The sequence below is a fragment of the Meriones unguiculatus genome, chromosome 7 (assembly GCF_030254825.1).
Source record: "Meriones unguiculatus strain TT.TT164.6M chromosome 7, Bangor_MerUng_6.1, whole genome shotgun sequence".
NCBI lineage: Eukaryota > Metazoa > Chordata > Mammalia > Rodentia > Muridae > Meriones > Meriones unguiculatus.
Window position 1 is genome coordinate 34742479 of NC_083355.1, and position 13457 is coordinate 34755935.

The window sequence follows — 13457 nt, forward strand, 5'->3', positions numbered from 1 at the left end:
AGTCCAGGACAGCCAAGGCTACACAGAGAAACCCTGCCTCCAAAACAAAAATAAATAAACAAAAGAAGAAGTGGGGATTTATCAGCAGGTGACTGGAAATCAGGAGAGAGGCTGGCTTGGAAGTCATCAGTTTACCCATAAGGATGGAAGCCGAGATTGGTACAGGCTGAGGGAGAAGGGAAGGACTTTTAGAAGCATACTGAAAGATGAGAGGGGAAAGCCAGAAAAGGGACCAAAGGACAGCCACAGGGAGCAGAGGAGCTGAAGAGAGAAGGAGCCAGCCCTGGGAGGGCTCACAGGCCTGGATGGAGGCCCCCAGGTGTCCAGTAATGACTCCAGGGGGACAGTGGTGGGCTGCGACAGGAGATGCTCTTCTTTGACAAGAGGCATGTTTAGGATCTGGGTGGTAGGAAGCTGACAGGATTCTCAAGTGATAACCGTTCTCTGACAGGGATGGTGGGAGACTTGAGGTGATGGGGCGGTGGGGGCTGGGCTGGGTTGAAACTGTATTGCTGCAGAAGGAAAGCAGCTGATGTCACGGCGGATGCTGAGCACCTGAACTAAATAAACAGTGGCAATAGGATCAGAGAGCTGGGAGTCCGCAAGAAGCGAAGACCAGAAACCCCATCAACAAGCAGGGGCTGTGCGGAGCTGCAGGAACTGAGGTGGGTGGAGATGCTCATCAGCGAGCAACTGGCACCCACGTGGGTGCGACCTCAGCCAGCCCACAAGTGGCACCTGGGTGGATGCAGACCTTAGTAAACAGTAGGCACTTAGGAAGATCTAGACCTGAGAAAACAGTTGGCACACAGGTGGCCGCAGACCCTCATTAGCACGCAGGTGGATGTGGGGGCCTCACTAAGTACACAGTACCCAGGTGGACGTAGGAAACAGTGGGCACACGGGCTGGCGCACGCCTCAGTCAGTGGACTGCGGATCTGCTACACGCTGCACTCTAGGCATGGGTGTCTGCTGCAGAGACAGGTGCCAACTGAGAATGGAAGCGAGGATGCTGGGAGCGGCACAGCACAGTCCTGTGATGGCGGACTACATATCTGTGGGTGTCCGGCTGGACGGCATGTGGTTTTCTTCAGCAACACACGAGCAGGGCTAGATGGACCACAAGCTGGAACGTTATAGAGAGGGATGATGCAGAGGTAACGGGTGAGAAGGGTGCTGGGCGGTCAGCAAGAAAGCGATTTGGCCACCAGTTATGTCACAGATGAAGGTGAAAATCACATGTGGAAGCTAATCAGATCCACTGGCCAGCAGCCACCACGGAGGGCTGAGCTGCTATTTGCATCGACTGCTCGCCACATTTAGACAGACCTTTCAGACCTTAACATACGCATGTCAAGATGCACACGCTGGGCTGGAGGTACAGCTTAGGGGCACAGTGCCTGCCTAGCATGTGCGAGGCTCTGGGTTCAAACCTCAGCACTGGAAATGCTGACAGGCCAGGGCTGGACTCTGCATTTCCCTTTTTCCTTCTCTGGCTCTGAGGAGCAAACCCAAGGACTTGGATAGGCTACATCCTCAACCAACTTTGCATAACATCTTATCAGCTCCTGGGAAAGAATGGTGCTGCTGGCCTGCAGAGCACCCTTTAAACTGATTTTAATTTTTAAAAGTATATCCCCATTATGTACACAAAGATGTTTTGTAACACACAGACACTGCAGAAGGCTAAACAGAGCTAATTAATGCACATTCCGCCATATACTTACCTTGTTTTTTGGTGGTGAGGACATTTAACATATACCTGCCTAGCTGTTTTCAAGAACACAATTTGTTATTATTTACTATGGCCAATATATGGCACAAGGGATCTCAAATGTACTTGCCCTATTTAACCAGAATTTTGCATCCTTGACCAACAGCTCTCACCCCCTTGCTCTGGACAGTAGGGCTTTCCTTTCCTTCTGTGAGAGCTCATTTGTCCTATGCCTTTTGGTGAGGGACTGGAGACTGTTCTGCCTTCAGGCACCCAATGGTCTGTCTGACATGCTGATAGCTTGTAATAGACAATGAGAACAGGAGTCACACTACTGGTATCTACGGTGAGGGTACTGTTTGTGTGGGGGAGGGCTGTTATTCTGCTTCCCTTTGGAGGGCTGGTTGGCTGGTTGTTAAACAGTTTATATACCCACCATTAACAGTGTTAACACAGTAAAGGGCCACAGTAAAGGAGTCTGGACAGCGAAGTCTGAGATGGTCTCAGCCACAGGTTGATAAGGAGGCATCAACATGAAGGTGACTGGGGAGACACTGAAGGCCCGACTTATCTAGTACGCCAGAGTGCCCAGTGGGGGCAAGCACTCAGTACTGCCCTATCTGTGCGCCTGTGAGTCACTGAGAGAGGACAGCTGGACCGGAAAGGGAAGAACAGAGGTGTGATGGGCAGAGTGACTTGCTGGAAACTCTCATCTCTAGGCACTGTACCTTCCTGCCTTTGCTAGACTACCAGGCAGACACGTTAGCAAAAAAAAAAAAGTGGATAATGCACGTCAGCCACAAAGAAGGAGAGTAGTTATTTTTTATCTGACTTGCTTACTGACCTAAAAACTGGAGGCAGATTAAAACAAAAAAGAAATCACTTATCTAGTAAGGAAAACCAATGGAATCCCTTTTGGTGACCATTTGAGGAAGAAAATGGGATACCACTGCTGGAAAAAATAAGGGGTGGGAGGTGTCTTTCCTTTTTTTTTTTTTTTTTTGACTTGTGGACTCTGCCCTTTTAGTGTTCTCTTTCTTTTTTAAAAATTTATTTATACAGCATTCTGCCTGCATGTGTGTGTACCTGTACGCCAGATCTCTCTACAGATGGTTATGAGCCACCATGTGGTTGTTGAGAATTGAACTCAGGACCTTTGGAAGAACAGCCAGTGTTCTCAACCTCTGAGCCATCTCTCCATTCCCTCTTTCTTTTTTCTTTAAATTCTTTTTTTTAATTTTATTTTATTTATTACAATTTATTCACTTTGTAGCCCTGCTGCAGCCCCCTCACTTGTCTCCTCCCAGTCCCATCCCTTTAAATTCCTTTTAACCTCACACGCCTTCTCATTAAGATCACAGACTCCCCAGTCCCTTAGCTGTCTGGCAGATGAATCCCTGCCAGCTTCATTCAGGTTCTCCTGACGCTCCTGTGACTAAATAAACCTGCTGAATGGCCTACAGATGATGCTGAGGTATCCACAAGACTTGGAAGACAGTGGTGGCAGATGGGGCCATTCTAAGAGCTTGCAGGCCCCAGAAGAGGGAGGCTCCTGGGGTGAACTCAGGGACATGGGTTCATGGAAACCATGGTTGGCCAGGGGTCCTGACGGACAGGACAAGGCTGTGCTGCTGTCACTGGGAGCCTGCATTGGCACCAGGGAAGGGGAGGAGCTCCTATCTCTGATGTAGAGGGAGAGTAGAGGCCTTAGGATGAATTTGCTATACATTTGGAGTATGAGGATACAGGTGGTCTGTGCATCTGTGTGCCTGATGAAGGGTACAGTTTGCTGTAGCTTTGGAGGTCCACATCTCCTTTCCTGCCAGGGAAGATGAGATTTAGAGTAGGCCAGGTAGATGCCATCTAGGGTCTGACAAGTGTTCCCTATCTCTAGTTCAACTCCTCCCACCCACCCAATGCACTGTGCTGGAGCCACTAAGCTGCAGAGGTGCTACACTCTGCCCTCTTAGTAGAGGAACGGAAGAAGTAGCCCAGAGATGGGGGAAAGGGAAACCCCACTGTTGAACCCAATACCTAAAGGCCTCCAGGACCCACAAAACAGCAGGATGGATTGCCAGTGTCAGGCATGGCACACCCAGCCACTCAGGGAAGCTAAGTGTCCCCTTCCTGGGATCCTCTTCTACCGTAGATGGAACAGGTCACTGTGGAGAGGATGCTCTCAGGACTCACAAGAGGAAGAGAAGGAAGGCCTGACATCCGGGAACCAGGGTCCTTTTAACCCACTGGCCTCAGCAAACTGGGACAGGGTGTTGCGTGGTTGTGAATCTGGGGCTGGGGCATTAGTAACAGCGAGGCGGCGGGGGGGGGGGGGGGGAGAAGCAAGTGTTTTAGAGACAGGAGAGACAGAGAAAGCCTGGATTATAGTTGAAATGGTGATGGGATGACTATGGGTGTGTGTGTATGTGTGTGTATGTATGTGTGTGTGTGTGCGTGTGTGCGTGTGTGCGTGCGTGCGTGTGTGTTTGTTTATGTGCACATGCATTTAGGTGGAGCAGGGCTCACTTCAAGTCAAAGATATCTTATGATTGACATATTGATGCAGGAAGCCATTCTGGCCTCTCAAGATACTAGTCTGGGGTGAAAGGCACATGAAAGAAAAGCTGTGTGGGTGTGCTTGAGCTAGCTCTGCCTGCTTGCTGGCAGGTCCCGGTCTTCAGAGACTGGAGCGTGAAGGGAAGGTATGCCACTGCTTATATCTTCCTTCCCCTGGAAGTGTTTCTTTTTGGGGGGTGATTAACAAGTACAATTGTCTGTCTGCCTTCTGTCTCTCTCTTATAGTGCCAGGGATCATGCATGCCAGGCAAGGACTCCAGTGTGGCGCTATAGCCCCAGGCCTACAATTGTGTTTCTCAAGGTATCTGTATGTTGCTCCAGGTAGGAGAGGCGGTTCTGCTGGGAAGCCTCCTTCACGCAGGATTTCCCAATAGCAGAGGCTTCTGCAGTGGGTAGCACTCAGAGTGCTAGGCTGCAGAAACAGAAGGTTAAAAACACACAGATGCCCTCTCCTTTCCAGCTCGCTCAACACAAGCAGCTTCCAGTCACAACCGAGCCAGGCTAGAAGTCTGTTGACACCTTTACCTGTTCCAGATCCTACAACGTCTCGGCTTGGAGACTCGGCCATGGCATCAGCAAGCCGTTCGCGGAGGCCCTCCTCTGTGTGCTCCATGGAGGACATATGCCGCAGCCCGAAGCCCTCAGGCCAACTCCCACACACCTCCAGCAGGGTCACGCTCCGGTCAAAGGTACCTGTGACACATGTGGAACACATGATGTTGAGTCCATGCCTTCAGAGAGCAGACTGTTTTCTGTCCACCCACCACCCGTGGCCTGCCATGCCAGGGCCCCTTCAGTCTTTCAACTAGAAGAATGAGGGGTGGGTTACCCAGGGATGGGAATGCGTGAGGCGGAGGACAGTAGGCCATGCCACTGGGTCAGAGAGTACACATCCACCAATGACTGCTACGTTGCTGAGGCGTGTGAAGTTAAAAAACAGTCCCTGAGGGGTAAGGGGTCCCTCTGGTCTTTGGAGACTTTTGAGAGCTAGGGCAGGGGGAAGGAACCCTTCCTAGGTTCAACACAAATGACCTGCTTTTTCCCAGACACAATCCTCTCCACCTACAACCTCAGGAGTGGTTACAGGTGATGGACTCCTTCTCCAGCATGCATGAAACAGTACAGTCTCTGGCACTGAATACAGATACAGAAAACAGGCACCCCTGGAGCCCCAGCACAGACGCAGAGGCCAGATGATCAGAAGTCCAAGGTCATCCTCCACTACACGGTGAGTTTGAGCCAGCCTATGAGACACTGTCTAAAATAAAAGAAGGGCCGGGGAGATGGACACAGGCATGAAGACCCGAGTTTGGATCTCCAGAACTCAGGTAAAGCTGTGCGCAGCAGCACAAGCATCTGTGATCCCCGTGATCCCCATGTTCCCATGGTGACATGAGAGGCAGAGACAGGAGAATTCCTAGAAGCTCATGGGCCAGCTAGCCTGGTGATGTACACAGTGGTGAACAACAGAGAGACCCTGTACCAAGCAGGATGGAGGGTGAAGAGCAACACTCAAGATCATCCTCTGACCTCCGTATATACATGTAAGTACACACATATACACACACCATCACCACTACCACTGAGACTAATAAAAGGGGGGTTGCAGAGCCTAAACTTAAAAACAAAGAACTTCCCAAGCTGTCTTCTATAAGATAACTTATAACAGGCGAGGCTTAGAGAAGTCAGGGGCTTAGAATAAACGGTAGGCTGTGAGAGACTTGGTGCCAAGGACTCAGATGTGCTGAGGCCTGGGTCTGGAACTCGTTCTACCTCACCGCAGATCGGCTCCCAGACATCAGGGACATGGGCATGTCTGGGGTACCGTTTCAGGGATGTGAGCGATACGGCTGGGTGATAGCATCTTCAACAAGGATCCTTCCTTAATCCAAACCTGTTCCCGAGCTCCAGAAAGCACACGGCGTTCCGCTGGATGCCAAGATTAGACGTTATGTGCAAGATCACTTCAAAGTCCGGGTAGAAGTGACTCGGCTTTATTCTGCGGCAAGTTCACTGAGAAAGCTTACTTCATCCAGTCTCTCTTGGAAAGAGATTATGGTCATGGTCTGTTGCTTTAAGCACATACCATTTCCCTGGCGATTAGGTAACGGAATCCACTACATTTATTGGGCTTGGTTCCTGCCAGCACCAGGACGACGGGGACGGGGGGGGGGGGAGGGGGAATGCAAATGCCAATGTTTCCCCAAAGTTAAAAAGTACATGAAACGCACACTCTTTATCAGGTCTTGTTTCTCCTCTTTGATCAGCCGTCAGAAACTATCTTTCCTCGGCGGGCAGGACTGGGCAGTGTCAGGGCACACTCGCTGCCACTGACAGGTGGTAATAGAGAGGGTGCGAGCCCTGGCCCCGGCGGGCGGCCCTGCCTGTGATAAGGCCCACAGCACGGAGGTGATAACCGTTAGTAAACACTCCGACAGCCGGTGCCTCCATACATCAGCAAAGTGGGCCCGATAATCCCCAACCCTCTGACCAGACAAAGGCCCCTGGCCAGCCCGCTGGGATTTATATGTGTGGCAAGGGTCACTGCCGGCTCCTGAATTTCATCAGGCAACTTTGGCTTTGATTTATTTCTCACCTAATTGTGAGGTAGATCCCTGGTACAGGGAGAGTGCATAGCATCTGCAGATACACCTCCCCAGGAAGGAGCCTGCCTGGTGAGGGTGGTACTTGCCATCAGCTTATCAGGTGGGACCTTGACATGGGGGGGGGCGCCCTCCATTGGGCAGGATGAGGGTCTGAGGAGCCAGGCTTGGGAGTTGGGGGGAAGGGGGAAAGGAGTGTTACTGGATCCTTAAAGGGCCTGAGCTGAAATTTAGCTCTTTTGGCACTAGCAGGAGCCAAGGCCACAGCTGACACTCCAGTGTTAGCAACAGCTCCCAGGAGTGTGTCCTCAAGGACACTGGCCTAAGGGTGGAGGCTAAGCTTGCAGATCTATTCCTATTCAGTGATGCCTCTAGCTGCTTCCATGTCCAGGTCAGAGGTGACAGCCTTGACCCTCTGGAAGTGAGAGAGCTAGTCTCTGCTCCCGCCTCAAGGCACGAAGACACTGAATGGGAGACCTCAGGAAGCTGAGGTCTGAGAAGATCAAGAGCCAAGTCCTCACTATTGTTTCAAAGAGTCAGCCTGGGGCATGACGCTTAGTGACATCAGAAGAAAAGGTGGCTGCTTTTTCTCCGTTTCCTTAGCTTCCTTTCAGAGCCTAGAAGCCTTTCACGTCACAAGAGCAGGTGCCTGTGTCTAAAAGGGTATCAATATATATTGTGTTTAGAGGTCAGGGCAGGGAGCTAGAAGAGGGACAGGAGGACTGAAGTCAAGCAGAGAGATAGAAAAAAAAAATCAGAAAAAAAGTTGTAGCAAGAGGGGTTTGGGTAGGAAATGAAACAAACAACAAAAGAAGGGTTTGGGAGAGAAGGCCCAGTCCACAGAAGGCTCTGTCCTTTTTTGGTCTTGTTTTTGAGACAGGCTTTCTCTGTGCTTCCTGCACTAGTCTTGCACTATGGGCTTTCCTGCCTCAGCATCCTGGGCTGAGATTATAGTTATGTGTCACCATGCCCAGCTAGTGCATAATATACGAAGGGACAAAGCAATAGCAGAAAAGAATCATGAGCTGGTCTAAGAGTTCATGGGGCCAGGCACGTCTGTAATCCCAGCACTCAGAAGGCAGAGGCAAGAGGATCTCTATGAGTTAGAGACCAGCCTGGTCTACAAAGTGAGTCCAGGGCAGCCAAGGCTACGCAGAGAGACCCTGTCTTGGGGATGGGGGAAGCAAAGAAAGTGGGAAGTGGAAACCGATTTTGGCTAAAATACACACTCTGTGCTGTGCTAGCTGCCTAACTCCAGGCAGGGGCCTCAGACCCCTCAGCCCACCTCAGAGCCACCTCAGGGACTGACTGAGACAAAAAGAAAGCATGTGAGGTGTGTTTGTGAACAGGTTAACACCATGGGGTATGGCTCAGTGGCAGAGTCTCTGCATAGCATGTGGGAAGCCCTGAGTTTGAACCCCAGCACTGCGAGCAGTAATAATGATAATAGCTACCTTGATGATGACAACAATGCCAGGTAAAACACGCCTTTCTGCCAATGGAAGCTGCACTTACATTCTGCTCACCACAGGGATTGTGAATGGTAGTGTAGGTATCGCCTCAATTTACAGGGGCGTTGGAGCATGGAGAGCCTAAGTGACACGTTTGGAGTCTGTAAATGACAGATCTGGAACACGTTCACCCTGTTAGCTCCCATGGCGCTGCCTTTAGTGGCACCTGCTGTGGACAACAGTTACGTGTAAAAATCACCTCCACCTTCCCTAATGTGTGTTGAGAACGCCCGTCGCCTCAACCAATGCCTTTCAAAAGCCAAACCCCCACACACCCCCGACAACAACCCATGTTCCTTGAAGATTTGTAGTCGTGGTGACGAGTCACCCTGTCTACCCAATGGCACTCAGGAGAACACAGACCAATGGATCTAGTCTCTTAGGATGGGCACAGCTTAGAAGCTGTGGGCAGGGTGTGGGAGAACCCAAGAGTGCTCAGTGAAGGGGTCCTCAGTCCTCTCTGTTGTCCTGAGATGCTGTGGGCAGTGACAGCTTCCTTCAGGCTGCTAGGTGGAAGCCCTGAGGAGGCTCCGATACCCTTTCCTGGGGCAGCCTTGGCCTGGAGAGCCTCCCACACTGGAGTGAGAGCAGGGCTGCAGGCATGCAGGGATCAGCAGGCGCTGGCTGAAGAGGCCAAGCCCTTGGAGGATGAGGTCACTTCTGGCACTTAGGAAGCTGCCTCTCTTGTCAGTGTTGCTTGAACAGCTATCCTTCATTTGACTGGCCCGGAGACACTCCCTTGGACAGGGGCAGTTTGTGTCCCATTATGGAGACAGACTGTTTCAGGGGTCCAGAAAATGCTCACCGAGAGCAGGCCATTTGCAGAGCCCAGGGAATGTGTGCTTAGCAACCAGGCCCTGCTGCTGTAGCTGTTTCCAAGGCCCTCTCACGGCGGCTGCTCCATCTGACTCACAGTCATCAAACATTGATTAGCTTCCACTCTGATATGAGTCAACCCTCCTTCTGAGGAACTCCCAGGAACCAGCATGACAGGGGGAAAAGGAGCTGAGTTCACAAAACTCTGGGAAGCAGCAGCTACTAACATCTCCTGAGCCAGGGAGACCAAGGGTAACTGGTTTTAACTGGTCTCCATTTGGGAAGTATTCCCTTTACGGTAGCCTCCTATCCTATTCTCTAAATCTCATTTTTCTAAAGTTGAGTTCAAGTCTAAACTGCTCAGGGAAACCCTGGGCAACCACCCGAGGGGCAACAAACATAAAGGCGGACTCCGTTAGTGCAAAAGGTGACTTTATCTTTCGAAGTGGAGTTGGTGAAAGCTGTGCCTTTACCAATAAAAATGTGTGATTGGGTCTGAGGGTAGAGCTCCGTGGCAGGATGCCTTCCCATCTTACTTGAAGCTCTATATCCAATTCCCAACACACACACACACACACACACACACACACACACACACACACACACACACCAAGGGGGTTCTATAGAGCTGGGATGTGGCTTGGTGGTAGAATACCTGTCTAACAAATAGTAGCTACATGAGGCCCTGGGGTTTGGTCTCTAGCACTGGGGAAAAAATAGTATGTTTGCACATAAAAATTATACAAGTAATTTCAGGGTGTTTAGGGATAGCTTGAAGCTCATGTGTGGACTCAGGTTACTCTGGGGACCAGTTCATTGTCATCCATATCCCCAAGCTGTTCACATGCTCTGCCCTTCTAGATAGTTTAGAAGTTCCTGAGGGCTTGGATTCCTCTAGAGTCCAACAAGTCCAAGTACTCTATTGGGCACGCTCACTCCAAGAGATCTGTGAACTGAGTGATCATGTACCTGAGAAAGGTTGACAGTCACTTGAGTCAACAGCCACTGGACCAAGTGCCAGAGCCTGATCACATAGGGCCAAGACAGGCAGAAAATAGAACTAAGATTAAAAAACAGGAGGAAAGAGTGAGATGTGGGGGAAGCAGATAGCACAGTGTCCCTCCACTCCTTTCTGTGTACTTAAAGCTGAAGATTCTGAGATTCAGACAGCATCGTGCACACGGGACTTGGGGCGTCTCAGGGAGTGGGCTTCCCGAATCCAGATTCCTAGCCTGGCATCCTGTGCCAGTCACTCTCCTGAGGTTCTTGGGTTCTCAGGTTTCACAAAGCCATTGAAAGCGTGCAGTGGCAGCTGGGGTGCTGGCATCTCGGGGAGCGTGTGGAGAGCATATGTTCTGCCTTTGTACTACTGTCAAAGGGGCAGAGAGGCCCCAGGTAGAGTGAATGGGTGGGTGAGATGCTCTTCTTTGCCGATCATACTGAATCACACTCTTATCATCTGTGTCAATTTGAAGTTTTGGAAAACCTGCTTTGAAAAGATTTGTAGCCATCAGGGAGAAAGGCCACACATCTGATGCAGAATCTGGACTAAACAATGCTTCTCAAGACATGAGCCCTTCCAGGTGAGTTCACTGTAATAAAGATGGCCACGACAGCTAAGGCCCCTGTTCGATGCACGTAACGCTGGGAGCCTCCAAGTCTCCTTCACCAGACAGATGTGACTGAGCTGAGCTGAAGCCCCATGCACAGCTGAGCACATCACTTGACACACCGGTCAGTTCTGTGTTAACCTGACCAGGCTAAAGGACGCCCAGGAAGGCAGTTCTCACTGCACGATGACCCTCCCTCACCAGTGTGTGCGCGTGCGCTGTCCCACCAAGGACCTGGATTTAATACAAAGTGGAAGAAGAGTACATTTGTTTTCTCTGAGATGGGATCATGTATTCTCTTGGCCTTAGAACTTGTGGCTCCTGGTCCTTAGGCCTCTGGACTTGCAGACTTTCCCAGGCGTCAACGGGACTCCCCAGCTTCCACAATCACAAATGAATGCCCATAAGAAATCTGTTTGTCTGCCTGCCTATATAAACTCCCAATTGTTCTCTTCCTCCAGAGAACCTTGACTAATATACTTGGTTACTAGCTGTGTTGTGTCCCCAAGCACATTTCTAACATGTCAGTAGCATGTTATTTCTAACAGATTGGCTCATGTTAGAAGGGTAGGTAGAATGAGAGGATATGAAGAGTTCATCTTTTCCTCTTGATCTTTTAGGCTGTCTCTCAAAATAACTCCATGCACATGCTGTTCAACAATGTTTTGGTCTACGTTGAAGATGGTGGTCCATGAATTAGTGGACCTGGGCAGCTCATCACCAAGTGACACACAGCCATCATCACAGTGCAATTCATCATGTACAGGTCTGTGAAGATGTCAGTAAAAACCAACACATCATGCTTTATGTTACACAGGAGCACGGTGGCTCACGCCTGTAGTTCCAGCGCTCAGGAGCCTGAAGCAAGAGGATTGCCATGACTTCATGGCTAGCCTAGGCTATAAGATAAACTCTGTCTCAAAAGAGCAAAAACGGGAGTAGGTGGGACACGGTCAAAATATATTATGTACATGTATTAAGATGCTCTTATGTAATCTGATACCATGTCTAGTGAGGACACACCACGGGGAACCTGTTAAGAACAGTACTGACAGTTTTAATACTTGGGAGTGCTAGTGAGCAGCGGGTACTACTTTATACTTCACTGCTACTGTAGAGAGCATGGTCCTTTTATTTTATGAGTATAAGACAGCTTGCTGGGTTCTGCAGGTAGCAGCCTCCCATAGGCTGTGCTTACTGTATTCCTTAGTTCCAGGAGACATCAGAGCTCATGCCTGTAATTCCAGGACTTGAGAGGCTGAAGCAAGAGGATCACTGTGAGTTCCTGGCCTGTTTGCACCACATGGCAAAAACCTTTCCTACAGCAAGCAAGTAAATGAACCAAAAAAGGAGCCCATGGGGTAAGACAACATCAAGTGAGTGACTTGTATGTGCTATTTTGATTTGTACAAGTAGGCTTGGGATGATGTTCATGCAACAAAAATCAGCAGATGATAAACATTTCTCAAAACCTACCTCTGTTCATTACATGACAAATGACTGTATGATCCACACCCACACACAGATGTGCTAAACAGCAAAGAGCCTGGACTCCAGCTATGGTATAACTTGTGCGAATGTACATAGGACATATATTGTTAATCAGATTATTTAGTGACTTATGACAATGAGTAAACCATGTTAGTCCCATATGCAATCACTTGGCTGTGGGGTTTGGGCTCTAGCTATTAGGCTATTTTGAAATGAAGTGAACTGAGAGAAGAGAAAGGAAAAAAAAAAGATACCAGCATGGTAAAGAAACAGCTGAGCTACCAGTGAATGCCAGGAGTGCTGGTGGCACAACTTCCTGTTTCCCACAGGCCCTTGGAGTCCCTGTGAGAAATGACAAGCTGCCAGTCAAAGGTTCATGGACTATCCTGCCATGTGTGGCTAGTGTATGGGGTGGGGTTGGGGGTGCTGCATTAAACAGCTGGAGGTTAACAGGGGAACTGTTAGACAGGGACAGAGGCCCTAAGCATTTCCTGGTGAATTAACACAAAGTCACTATGACAGTGAGGTTATGTCTATAATTTGCAATACTGATGACAATGCACATGTTAAACGACAAAACAGATTGTGAATCAGAACCTTATAACCAGAATTCTGGTTACTCTAGGTACGTCACCCATCCCCTGTGGGTTTCACCATACTGGATGTGAGGGAGTGACTCCCACCTAAGCTGTTCCCATCGGCTCTAATGGCTTCACTGTCACTGTCAATAATATACTAGCTGAGCAACGGTGAGATGATGTCTGAGCTACCTTAGGGTAATAGCTACCAAATCTCATTTCCTACGAAGCAGATAACACAACCAAGCACAACGGGACAGCGGTCCTGTTTCTAACAAATTAAAGGCACATGATAAGCAAACTGGGTTCAGATGCCAATTCTCGTTACTTTCTCACTTGGTGACCTGGGGACGGTCATTTCCCCAATGGCAGGTGATCTTGGTAGCTTCGCCTACTACAGTGCCCCACCTTTGCCTCCACAAACACATGCCCAGTTGCAGACTCCAAATGTGAGCTTATTTAGAAATAGCATCTTTGTGCTGGGGAGGCGGCTCAGTGGGTCAAACACTGGCCACACAAATGGCCAGTGTATGAACCCATGTATGAAACTGCATGCATTT

The 13457-nt window shown here is 49.7% G+C and overlaps 1 protein-coding gene across 7 annotated transcripts in view; it reads right to left on the reverse strand.

Annotated features, from left to right (window-relative positions):
• Positions 1–13457, reverse strand: part of Bcas3 (BCAS3 microtubule associated cell migration factor) — a 471233-nt gene that overhangs the window by 19973 nt on the left and 437803 nt on the right. For all 7 annotated transcript variants that reach the window (XM_060387076.1, XM_060387078.1, XM_060387080.1 and 4 more), the window contains one exon: positions 4814–4981. In XM_060387076.1, the coding sequence (XP_060243059.1) occupies positions 4814–4981 (168 nt within the window). The remainder of the gene's footprint in view (positions 1–4813; positions 4982–13457) is intronic.